This window comes from Epinephelus moara, chromosome 4 (assembly GCF_006386435.1).
Source record: "Epinephelus moara isolate mb chromosome 4, YSFRI_EMoa_1.0, whole genome shotgun sequence".
Lineage (NCBI taxonomy): Eukaryota > Metazoa > Chordata > Actinopteri > Perciformes > Serranidae > Epinephelus > Epinephelus moara.
The window spans coordinates 104,720-117,956 of NC_065509.1; the positions used below are offsets into that span (position 1 = coordinate 104,720).

General features: G+C 40.4%; 1 protein-coding gene across 1 annotated transcript in view; it reads right to left on the reverse strand.

Annotated features, from left to right (window-relative positions):
- The window catches only part of abhd18 (abhydrolase domain containing 18), a 29,519-nt gene that overhangs the window by 9,951 nt on the left and 6,331 nt on the right, over positions 1-13,237 (reverse strand). The window contains exons 2-9 of the mRNA XM_050042064.1: positions 12,866-12,974; positions 9,593-9,677; positions 9,400-9,500; positions 9,057-9,132; positions 8,542-8,626; positions 4,297-4,324; positions 1,867-2,005; positions 1,532-1,621 (exon numbers count right to left, since the gene is read on the reverse strand). Of these exons, the coding sequence (XP_049898021.1) occupies positions 1,532-1,621; positions 1,867-2,005; positions 4,297-4,324; positions 8,542-8,626; positions 9,057-9,132; positions 9,400-9,500; positions 9,593-9,677; positions 12,866-12,957 (696 nt within the window). The 5' untranslated portion in view covers positions 12,958-12,974. The remainder of the gene's footprint in view (positions 1-1,531; positions 1,622-1,866; positions 2,006-4,296; positions 4,325-8,541; positions 8,627-9,056; positions 9,133-9,399; positions 9,501-9,592; positions 9,678-12,865; positions 12,975-13,237) is intronic.

A 13,237-nucleotide genomic window follows, 5' to 3' on the forward strand; every position in this document is an offset into this window, starting at 1 on the left:
ACAGGTATGGCTCTGGATCTGTGTCCGCTACAAGAAACTCCTCAAAATCGCGTTCAAAGTCGTCCATTGCAGCTACATATTACTACTATAGTCCGGAGATATCGTTAGGCTAAATAAACAGCTGAGTTTTGTTTACAGGCTAGGTCTGTGCCTGTGCCTGCTCACCGGTGTATCCCTCCGCGGATCACAGCGCCAGACATACTGACCCCAGAAATATTTATCTCTGCTGACCCCAATGCTAACCGCTGAGACCCAGCCACTGGACGTACTATACAGACACAAAAACGATATCCATCATGTTGTCTCAATATGAAAATGACAGCGAAAGGTCATAACTCCTACATCGTCAGAGTATTCTTTTAACATTTGGCTTTGGAACCAGATCCGCCGCCATGATGAATTAGCTTCTTTCTTTTTTTTTCCCTCCTTTTCATTTGGTGCGGTGATGACCTCTTCACTGCGGTAGGCATCACATGACCGCGGTATTGCGGTGATGCGGTTATTGTCACAGCCCTAATCCATACTAAAAGAGAATGGCTGACAAAAGCTGAAAAAGGCGTGCACCAAAAAATACTCAGATTTATAAAACCATTTGTACGTCTGACAGGGCACAATATCCTTTTGTAAATCCCAAATCAACTTGGAATTGTTCGCAAGTGGATCACCCTCATATTCTACCCTCTACAGGTCCATATTCATTCATTCATTTATTCATTCACACATCATAACTGTGTTACCTCATTTCAGCAATAGATAGTGACTTAACAGACATTTATCTAAATGAAAAATCTTTGAGATTATTACTGTAAGTTTTGCTTTTTAAGTTTGCAAAAGTATAAATGAAAGTGAAACTTCCTGCCAAATTGGTGCATTTTTCTTGATGGAGAGGAGCATTAAAAAAATAAAATAAAAAATAAAAATATTACAATAACTGATACCAAAAAAATGACAACAAAATTAACTATTTTCAAATTTATCCCATGAAAATTAAAATTTTCTTGCTCTCTAAAAATGTCCTATTACAAATTCATCCCCAAATATCATCATTTTAAAGATAAAATGATGCAATTTATTACTATTTATCAAATGTCCTTTGTCTGACATGTTGGTAAACCATTCTTTTAAGTCATATGAAAGATTTATAATACCTCTTTAAACTTAAGACCACTGCTACAGAGTTCATGTTCATGAGAAGAATCAAAGTACAAGCTAAATCAACAGGCCATTGGTCCAGTTGCACAAGAAACCTTCCTATGGCATCATTTCATATACTGTATTGTAGCCAGTCTGAAGTGTAATATGGGTATCATTAGAGCTGATAACATTAGGCCTGAGCACAAGGCTCATTATTATTGTTCATAATCCAAACAATCAGGCTGCAGTTTGATTGCTCACTGTCACAGTTTCTATCAACCACTAATGAGAAAAATGCTTACACCTTTACTACAATGTTTGGTGATACTGTCAATTTTAATGCTGTTGTAATGACTGAATGCTCTTATTGATCTATGTCAGATAGAGAGAGGGTTACCGTGGTGAAGACACTGGAGGCTGTGGACCAGGATAAACACGGAATCAGAGGGATGGGCTTTGGCCAGTTAGTCACTGCCAGGGATGCCATCTGGACACAAAGACACACAAGACTTAATGAAAAGTATGATCTGTGGTAAGATTAGGTATTATATTGGACTCACTTGTATTTGTATGCAGGCTTGCAAGTAAAATATTTACTTTAATTCAAAGGAAGGTGCTGGTGATTATGGGTCTCCAGAATGGCACAAATGTTGCATAGTTATTTAGTGTAATAACCGTGGAATACATGGGTTTCCCCACAGTGTCAGAACATGTGCTGTTTTCGTGACTCACATATCCTCCCATGGAGATGCCAGTCATTCCCAGTGGCCAGTAACCTTCTCTCTCCAGCCATCGGAGAAGCACTGTTGACTCCAGGATCAAAGCCCCTCCCATCACAAATAGGTCTGACACATTCTTTAGACAGGACCGCCTAAAATACTCACAAATAATGTCCTTGTTAAAACTCAATTCATACCAGCTTCAAAGAAAAAGTCCACTGAAAATCTGTCTTAGTATTTAACCATATTCCCCTATAGTCTTGCAGAGTGGCCGGGGGCAGTTTGTAGTTTGATCGTTCACAGAGAATAACAACTTGAATTTACAGAATGGATTCCGATAGTTATGAGGAGAAAAACATCAAACCATCCCTATAAATGTCCCAAATTACTCCTGAAGCATAATTCACTTCTCTTCTGATCCTTATTTTCAGTATGTTGCATTTGTTGTGGAGTTTTTCCTTCTCTTAACTGAGGGTGGAGGATAGAGGGTGTTGGATGCTGTGCAAGGAGTAAAGCCAATTGAGTCAAATTTGTGATATCTGATATTGGGCCATATAAATCCAACTGACTTGACTTAATTTAAATGAACTACTTCCATTGACGATGTGGAGCTACTGGGAAGTGTATTTAGCTTGTTGTGGAGGAACTGTGAGTTTGGAAGATACTGAAGATATATCAACAGTGGAGAGGTCCGATGTGCTTCAGTCCAAAAAAACTTCTCACACCACTCCTGAGAAACTAACTGTTGTGAATCCAACCTGACAATAGCTGATTGCTGACAATCCTCTTTAAAAGGAGCAAGCTACAAACTCTTTAAGGGCCCTGACACACCAAAGCAGACGCCGGACGGTCAGACGGTCGAACGTTGGTCAATATCGGGCCATCAGTACTCATCTGTTGTCCTAGTTTTTCACAGTGTCCCCCCTACTGTTGGCTATCCTCAACTATTGTTGCCTTTTTTTTGGCCAATTCATTATGTTGAATCATGTTAGAGCTGGTAAGATTATTTTTTTAGCCATTGAGCTGTTTAGCAGAAACAGTTTTTAACTGTTTGTGTTATTGATCACTGGCGCATGGTAAATATGCTTTGTTCTTTCAAAACTGGGTTGTGTTGCTAATGTGCAAACTGGCTAACTTGCATCTTGAATCCGTCCTGTCAGTCTTCAGGTTTCCCTTCTCTGAATGACAAATACAGACGACCACCACCTGCTGCTATGGAGTTATTTCCTCTCAGGCAGACGCAGAAGGTACATGCTCATTGGTCAATGGCTGTAGCCTTTGTGGTAGGGCTGCACGATATTGGAAAAAACTGACATTGCGATTTATTTTATTTTGCAATATATACTGCGATATTCACTGGCGCCTACTTGTATAGGCAAGTAAGGCAAATGCCCCTCCACTTTTCAAGGTGGGGGGGCAAAAACTCATATTTTGCCCCCCCACTTTTTTCAACTCTTTTTAAGTCAAAACGTTGTTGCATAATATTTAATTGAATATTTTCAATATAAAATGCAATTAAAAATTAAATAAATTAATCTTATTTGCATAAATAATCGTATTTGAATTATTCTGCACCCCATTTTCAATCCAAGTGGCATATTCCAGGCAGTACGAAGCAAGTGCACCATGGTTGCCATGTCCGCTCATTAGAAGGAGTTTGGATTGTTTTTATTTCTGTAAATTTGCTTTCAAATACTGGTAGTTAGCTTGCCTGTTTTAGTTGTGGATGCATTTCATGTTTTCGCCATTGTAGTTTGAGACATATTCATGCACCTACATGCTATTTGCTTGGCAGCGCAAAAACAATGTTGTGGCCAACTAACCACCCAAAAACAAACATTTGCTGTAAGCAGAGAATCTGGAATTTTTGCTTGAAAATGACTGAAACATCTAACCAATTAAGTAGTTGCTGATTTATTTGCTTTCTATCAGCTAATCAATTAGTCAGCTACTCGTTATAGCTTTAAGCACAACTTTCATGTATAACAAGCCTACAGCTATCACATATTCAACTGAATATGTGCTTGAACAACACCATGTAGTGGTGAAATCGAACATTCTCATCTAAATATCAACTACAGACCAAATGTACGTTCGAATTCTACGGCTACATTATTATACATTTTTACGAGTTTATGTAACAACATGAATATGGACCCATATAATGTCCTTAGATTCATATTCTAACTCCCAAATATCGATATCTGTATCAGCTTCAAAAATCCACTATCTTGTCTACTGTACTCTTATCTATACAAACACACTGCAGCGCCTTCTTTCTGTCTGAACTGAACTGAAAGCTTGCTTTTATCCACATCTGTCTGAAATCAAATACCCAACCAAGTGCCAAATTGGTAATCAATCAATCAATCAATCAATCAATCAATCAATCAACCAATCAATCAATCAAGTCAGGAGTGTGTGTGAATGGGAGTTAACTTACAGCTGGTCTTTGGGTTTACGATAGCCATGTAAAAGTTCAGTCAAGGAGGAAAAAATGCTCACCATACATCAGTTTAAGACAGAGGCTCTCAAACTTCTTCTGTCATGCCCCCCATCAGAAGCTTAAAAAGTTCATGCCCTCCAATCCAACTTTTTTTTTATCAATTAACTATAATTAGGGTAGAAAGAAATAAAGAATGATCCATGTTGAATTTTAGTTAAAGGGATAGTGCACCCAAAAATGAAAATTCAGCCATTATCTACTCACCCATATGCCGATGGAGGCCCTGGTGAAGTTTTAGAGTCCTCACATCCCTTGCGGAGATCGGCGGGCGGAGCGGATAGCACACCTAATGGCAGACGGCGCCCCAGACTAACGTCCAAGAACACAAAATTGAATCCACAAAGTATCTCCATACTGCTCATCCATAGTGATCCAAGTGTGCTGCAGCCGCGACATAAAAAGTTGTTTTGAAAAACGTCATATGAACTGTTTTTAGCCTCACTGTAGCCTGTAGCTCTGACTGCTTCTCTGTGCTCCGCGTTCACGTGTGCGCGCTTGCACGAGACCAGCGAAAGCATGAGCTTTGCTCACCCGTGTTTACATCACGTGACACGTGCACCGCAGGGGGAGACAGCAGTAACCACAGAGCTAAAAGATAATTTGCACTATGGTCTTTTAGCAAAGGACAGCCCAACATGTCTGAAGACTTTGAAATTGAGGAGGAACAGCATTTCTTTGTTGAGCCGTATTTCTTTGAGCCCGAGTATACGGACGGAACTCAGGCTACTGGACATAGCAGCCGCCGCAGCTCATGAGCCTAACCCTCAGCCAGCCGCAGAATACCGGAGTCGAGCACTGGAAACCTGGTGGTGTAGTTGTTTCAAATTCAAAGCAATGCCAACGGATGAGGAAAGTCTTTGCTGCTCAGACTGGGAATTGGTGATGCCTGCACTTGAGAATCTGGACATCAGTACTGAAGAGAGTGTTGCTCTTGAGAGAAAAACAGTTCATATGACGTTTTTCGAAACAACTTTTTATGTCGGGGCTGCAGCACACTTGGATCACTACGGATGAGCGGTATGGAGATACTTTGTGGATTCAATTTTGTGTTCTTGGACGTTAGTCTGGGGCGCCGTCTGCCATTAGGTGTGCTGCCCGTTCCCCCCATCGATCTCCGCAAGGGATGTGAGGACTCTAAAACTTCACCAGGGCCTCCGTCGGCATATGGGTGAGTAGATAATGGCTGAATTTTCATTTTTGGGTGCACTATCCCTTTAAGTAAAGGTCAGCATGATGGCATCACAAAAAACAAAGACAATAAAGTTTATCCAACAAAGCCGATTCATTCAATTTTGTTTCACTCAATATTTTTACCCTGGTCCAAGCCCCACCTGAAGTGGCCCTATGCCCCCCTAGGGTGGGCCTGCCCCACAGTTTAGTCCTGTTTCCACCAAACACTTTTGGTATGGTACCTTTGGAACCAAACATAACCCTTCAGACATGGTACCCAGACCATCAGTCCACTTAGCGTTTCCACCGCAAACAGTACCATTACATGTGGGCAGAGCTGTTGTCACTCACTGCTCCATCCAGTACTCACTGTATTTCCTCCTTTCAATCTGCACCTAATTTACTGTCCACAGAATGAGGCTGCACACAGACATTTTCAGAGCAAAATAGAACAGGCTGCAGTGAGAGTCTCTCTCCATGGGATATTTAAAAATAGCGGGTCTGTGCATTTAGTCCTTCTCAGGCAAGCACAGGGGTTTTGTGTTGCCGGGGCCCACAGGAATGATGCTCCGCAATGCTTTTTTTCCTCCAAGTGAGGATTAGAATATAAGCAGTTCACATGAAACAGTCGAAATTCATATACATAAACACTTGAAGATCCGCTCATTACTAAAAGTGTATGTCATCCAAGAGAGACCATAAAACTAATGGAAAGGTAAAAGTTGTCACATTTTGAAATTTAAGGTGTGCTGATGGATTCACGTTGTCAAATCACGCATTGAGTAACATCACAAGTTAACATTAAGCCTTAAAAGTTACGGGCAGTCAGCCCAATGAATTAAATAATTTTTTTATCTGACTCCAACTGCTGCAAAAGGCAAGAAAACATCCTTTCATTTTATAGTTATAGTTTACTTACATATGTAAAACTCTCCAGGATATGAACAGTGGTTACATAAGCCTCAAAACCAGCCACAACTCGGCCCTGAGCAAGAGTGACTGTCCACTATTGACCAATCACAATCACAGCTCAACCTTTTAGTACTCCATCTGTGTGCTAGGTACCCAACACAGGGGTCACCAAAAATGGGGATGGTACGGAACGATTCCATTGGTACCATCCACAACTTTTCACCGTGGAAATGGAAAAAGAAAGCGTACAGAACTTAACTGTACCATACTGCTTTGTGGAAACGGGGCTTTTGAGAATCACTGGAAAACTATGGCAAGAAGATACAAACATATGATCAGAGGGTGGACTTTAGATGTCAGAACAGATTTTGGCGTTCTATCCTGCAGCCAGTGTCATGTGTGTGCCTGCTGCAGGCAATATCATATCCTCTTATGTTTTTATTGATTCATGTGCTTTTTCTTTATCAAGATATACTCTCCAAGTACTACCATCTAGCACTTGGGTTTGCACTTGTGGAATCAAAATAAGGCTGTCAGGAAATCTTGGCCAGGGCTGCTTTGTTTTTGTCTGTTGTGAGTCTCACAAGCTGATACAAGTGCAACATTAAAACACTGGAGTACCCCTTTAAGGGGCCGTAGACATGCTGCATCTTTTGAACACTCAGATTCATTGTTTGCAGTGTAGACGCACTAGCTGGGCGTTGCCAGACCCAATTCGCAAAGCGCGAATGGGTCTGGACACGGAGTGTACATTTCCTCTATTCCCGAGGGGCGGTATAAACAGCTGTCACTCAAAGTGCCCCTTCACGCAATTGGAGAGACGGAAAACCAATTAGAGTAAATGAACATGTCATGTAGGCTAGCACAACGTCACTGTAAATAGATCAGCATGCTGCAGCGGAGATGAGCTGTGATGATGTCTGGGAAAGAGTGTTGCTGTCTTTGTGGATTTCCTCCTCACCGTGGACTCCGAGTTGCATGGCTGTGATTCCCAGCTTGGTCGCTTCCCTGACCTGCTCCTTCATGAGAGCAACCAGTGGAGAAACAACAATAGCCACTGGGTTTTCACCGAGTCCCATCTTTTTCCCAATCAATGGAGCCAGTTGGTAAATTAAACTTTTGCCAAACCCCGTAGGAAGGACGGCAAACACATCCTTTTTTCCCAATAAAAGCTTTGAGTGCAGCCGTTTGTTCTGCTTTTAAAGAAAATGTACATTCCAGTTCGTTCAACATATTTACCATAGCAGTTTCAAAATCAGTAGCCATGTTGGTTGTTTACGCAATGCACTAACTCCGCTCTTTGTCCCTCCTATTCTGATGACGTGCCCGCCCCAAAGTAATAAACGGTTGTGATTGACCCGGTAAGCTTTAAACGATGCCAGAATGCGGATTGCATGGCCAGACTGATCTGCGGAGCGAAATCAAATATGAGCTTGCTAGATCAGGATGGTTTCACCAGGCCATAGACGTGCAGCAGGCACGCTCAAACGCCAGAGTGACATCGTCGGGGCGGGCAAGTGTTCCTAAGTGCCTATTTTTCAGGGTGTGGCGGCTTCACCCTGAGATAAAAAGAGTTCAACTATTAGGAAACGCAGCAGTGCACACTGCATGTCATGTGACAAGGAACAATCAATCACAGCTGGCAGATATCTTTCCCATCTTCTGTGAATGTCAAACATGGTGGAGAAGTTAATCATTTTAATGCAGGGCTACCCAGAGCTTTACATCTGTCCCACAGACAATACTTTTGGCCTTATACACACTTACAAAACAACGCCTGGAAAAAGATCAGCTCTGCACTCAGGATTTCTGGTAAGTAGGCTATGATATGGTGCTGGTTATGGTTGCTTAGCAACCTCAGATGCAACTTGCCTCCATGCACTTGACAGTTGGCACAGAGTAGGCACAAGAGTAGCGCCCAGTGCCTGACCTCATGTGTTCCAGGTGGTTAAAGACGCAGCATGTGTACGGCCCCTACAGCATCAGAAACCCAACAAAATGAAATGCCATAAAAAAGCCTTAGTCTAACCTATTTCTAAGGGAAATTAACAAAAAATTAAAAAAGAGGTTAGCAGATGAGAAAATGCAACAGAAGGATATAATAAGGGTTCTCCAGCAGCAGTGAAGCCATCCCTGCCTCTTTGACCATGGGCCTGGCCATTAGGGTCCGCCGACGCCAGAAAAACTACACACACACACACACACACACAAACACACACACACACACACACAAGTTCAAGTTAACATCAAAGTAATCTGTCCAGGGTTCTACTGCTACAAGGTGTTAGCATCTAAATCATGATACCAGCTGATGCGCCTTTAAATTGGTTCCCATAGCAAACAAGAAAGATGGTCACTTGGTGAACACATGTACCCAAAACCAAACACTAAGATGGTTCCTCAGTATGATTTTAAAAAAGCTTTAGTGTTATTTCAAATTGAAATATAATGTCTTAATATTGTCACTATTTATATAATAAAGCTAATGGAGAAGAACAATAACAAGGGAAACAAGGCCAATATCAGGAACTCATCTGCAACACAATTGGCCATATCTCATCATTTTCTGCCTTGTGGAATTAGTAATGTTATGACTAAAAGGTTTAGTGCCTTACATGGTCTCCAGTCCCTGCCAGGTGGACACATACTGGTCTGTTCTTCTGCCACCTCTTGGGAACTATAAATTGGAACCTGAAAGAATACACACTGTAAGGACTGATAGAACAGCACACATACACATTGTAAATGATCAACATGTTTTCTTGAATTTTCATTTGATTTTTGTTTTTTTACATTACATTAGTATTGGATCCATCATAATCCTATTTTGGTATTTTTTTAAAAAAAAGGAAAACTCTCCCTTTACAGGTTCCACTGATCACAGCCAGGGCTCATATCCACCAATGTGACATAATGACATTTAGCCTTAGAAGAAGAGGGCATCGTTATGTTCTGTACCTGGCTTTGACAGCCTCTGGTGGAAGGATTCCAGGAACCAAGTGCTCCAGGGGAGAGATAAAGAATCCTTCGTGGATCTTACAGTCAGTGTGCTCCTCTGTCTGGATTTAAAGGCAAAAACATATGTGCATATATGTAATAATACAACAGCTACTTCTACTAGCAAGCAATGAAGAAAGAACAGATGGCATACCTTGTTTATGTAGACTGGATAGTCCTTTGGCACCAGATACCTGCACCTCTCTCTGTCTCCAATGATCTTACGAAATTCAAATATTCTGCACAACACAAACAAGATAGTATAGGTAACGTAATAAGAAGTCAGATGAATACAGCTGGATCTTTTAGATTCTGGACATATAATTAAAAAAGCTGACTGTATAGATGCAAAGTGGAAAACCTACTACTTACTAGACAAAAAAGCTTTTTCCACCAACAACTTACAGTGTAAATAGCAAGTGCTACCTCTTCTCGCTGGCGGGGAAGCATAAAAACCCATTTTGTTTCACTGTGACCACATTTACTGCTGCATAGTATTGATATAATGAACGAAGAATGGGTGTATAGAGATCTGTAAAAGGTTTCAAATGATTTTTGGATTCCTACTAATTTGGTTGTTATAAATAAATATACTGTAGCACTACACTAACAAATACAGACAAACAAACACAAAATCAATGCAAGCTTAATGGGTCATTCCATATCAACTCACCTAGACTGAGTAGACAAATTTAAAGCAAGTGCAGGCTAATTACACCTAAAACAGCTGAACTATATTTCACTAAAAAATAATGCTGCTGATGCAAACAAACAAACTGTGACATCATCTGTCAAGTCAAAACATCCACTTCTCAACTTCAATAGTTCCTTGTCTGTTCTCATCTCAGCCAATCTTGAAATATCAACTTTTCCATTACTGGAGGCTGTCTTGTGACAAATGGGTTCTTCTTCCAGGCCTTTTCCAATAAAGCAGGGCTCCATGACCACATCAAACTACTTCAAGATTAAATGCATTGGGTGTGCTTACTGCTGGGTATCTTGCAATCCATTTTGCAATAATCCATGCAAACCTGTTTGAGGCGGGATTAGCCCAGACTTGCTTTAGTTTTTTCTAATCAATCTAAAACACAAAGAGATAGAAACCCCCTATAATACACCGGGCACCTTCTCACCTTCTCTCTCTCTCTCTCTCTCTCTCTCTCTCTCTCTCATATCCTATTACTGCATCTTGCTAACTCAGCTTCTTCTCTGGAGCCTTTGTGCTCCACTGTCTCTCAGATTAACTCATATCGCAGCGGTGCCTGGATAGTGTGACGTGTGTGGTTGTGCTGCTGCCGTGGTCCTGCCAGATGCCTCCTGCTGCTGCTGCTGCCATCATTAGTCATTAGTCATACTTCTACTGTTATTATACACATATGATTATTGTCACACATGTATACTGCCAGATACTAATATATACTTTCAACATATTGTACCACAGTAGCCAGAACTATTGATCTGTTCTGTACGACATCTATTGCACGTCTGTCCGTCCTGGAAGAGGGATCCCTCCTCAGTTGGGGAGTTTTTCCTTATCCGCTGTGAGGGTCCAAAGGACAGAGGGATGTTGTATGCTGTAAAGCCCTGTGAGGCAAATTGTGATTTGTGATATTGGGCTTTATAAATAAAATTGAATTGAATTGAAACCTTGAAGTTCTATATGTAACAGAACCAGAGAGACCCAGTTTAGGATATTGCATCGCTTACAGATTACCCCCCAGCTGAGACATAGGATGAATCGGAGTTTGACAGAAATGTGCCCTAAGTGTCATGTGGAGGTGGGGAGTTACAGGTACTGTGTCTGGTCATGTGTTCATATTGAGGGGTACTGGGTAAAATTAATGATAAACTCAATTTGATTTTCGATATCCACCTTGAGAATGGGCCTCAGGCTCTGCTCCTGGGCTTACCCAGCCGTCATATTAAAAGGCTCTCATCAAAGAAGGCTGTTCAATATTCTTACATTCACTGCCCCAAAAAATATACTGCTTAAATGGATTGATACTGCACCTCCTACAATTATAGGATGGCACAAACTGATATTTGAGCTAATACCAATGGAATATTTAACATACAAATTCAAATGTAAAACTGCAGTTTTCTTTAAGACTTAGACACCCTTCTTTAAATATGCTGGTAAAAGACTCACAAATATTGTCTTAAAGGGAATGACTGACTGCAGCACTGACAATTGGCAAAATGACATCTTTGGGTCATAAGGTTCGATTTCTACTTACTTAGTGATTGATTGTCATTTATTGATTACTCATGTATTTTGTCTTATGAAATTTTGTTGAAAATTTCAAATACTTTAATTTATGTAAGTTTGTATCCTTTTTTCACTTATTTCTCTCAAGATGGTGAGTTGTTGCATCACTATCAATTGTAATGGGCTGAGCGCTTCTATGTGCATATGTTTATTTAGCTGCTATGACACCTCCCACAGTACACCTACACAATTGTATGCAATTATTTTTCCAAGTAGGTTGTGGGCTATGTATATCTTATGTCAGGGATTTCAGTAAGATGTGTAATTTCTGTGGCCACTGTTTGTTTGTAATGTGTTAATTTTGTATTTTTATGAAAAAAATCATAATAAAAATATTATGAAAACCTTTTAGTTGACATAGTACAAATATCTACCAATGAAATTATGAAATAAAACAATTACAGCCAATGAAAAGTATATATATAAAAAAACAAAACAGCTTTTTAAAAAAAATAAAAATAACAAAATGATGAGTAATGAAGTAATATAACATCTTTAATTTTTTTTAAATATCTGTTTGGGAAGTCTGTTTCAGTTTGCTTTCAAAAGGCCAACACCCATTAACCAGTAACCAAGCGGGTAATTTTCAAGCAAAAAAAAAAAAAAAAAAGGCCTTTCCTTTTAGTCCAGTGCTCCATTGCCTCAGTGAGCTTAAGCACTGCACTTCAAAGTGCTATCCATTCAGAGGTGATGAAATTTTAATGTTTTGTGATGTAAATGTCTTGTATTTTATTTTATTTTATGTTGGCTTTGCTGTCAGACAACCAACTAGCTGTGTTAACATGGAAAAATACCCACCGCCTAACCATTACGTCTTGCTCTAGATAATAGGCCTATATAATTCATCATGATCAATTATACATTGTACAGCCATTCAAATTCAAATGTCTAAAGAGATATGACACATAGCTTGTATTGTCATGTCTGTGAGTAGGAGTAAATGAAAGGATGTTTTATGTCCAAAATTTGACTTGGAACAGCTTGATGAATACTGGCCCTGAGAGAGACTACAGACCAGACCCAGGATATGCTGATGGCAGACAACTTGGCCAACCTCCAGGATAGTTAGAGGAGGCTGCTCCCTTGTATATGATGACAAGTTTCTCTTCTCTCCTGATATTTCTAGTTGTTGTGTTCTCTGTTTTGTTTTTTTCATACCTCTTGAGGTCTTCAGGCTTCCCCCATCCCCCAATGAAGAGTTTGGTGAGGAGCAGCCTTCTGTAAAATACATCCAGTCGGCTCACACCCATGGACTAGCACCAGGCATCTACACAGGAAGACAGACACTTGATTCAGAGTCCTGGGGAAAGCCTTTATCAACAGGGTATCTGCAGGTTTCAGTAAGTTAAATTTAAGACTTTTTAAGACCTTTTTAATGCCACCTTGAATGGAATTTAAGACCGAAAAAACTATAAATATAAGCGATGGTTGGGGGATCCCGCTGTACTATAACCAGTGCTTAATTTGTAAAATTAGAAGTGGGGGAACACTTTTTTAAGCGGCACCAGAGCCGCTTCACTGCGCAACTCC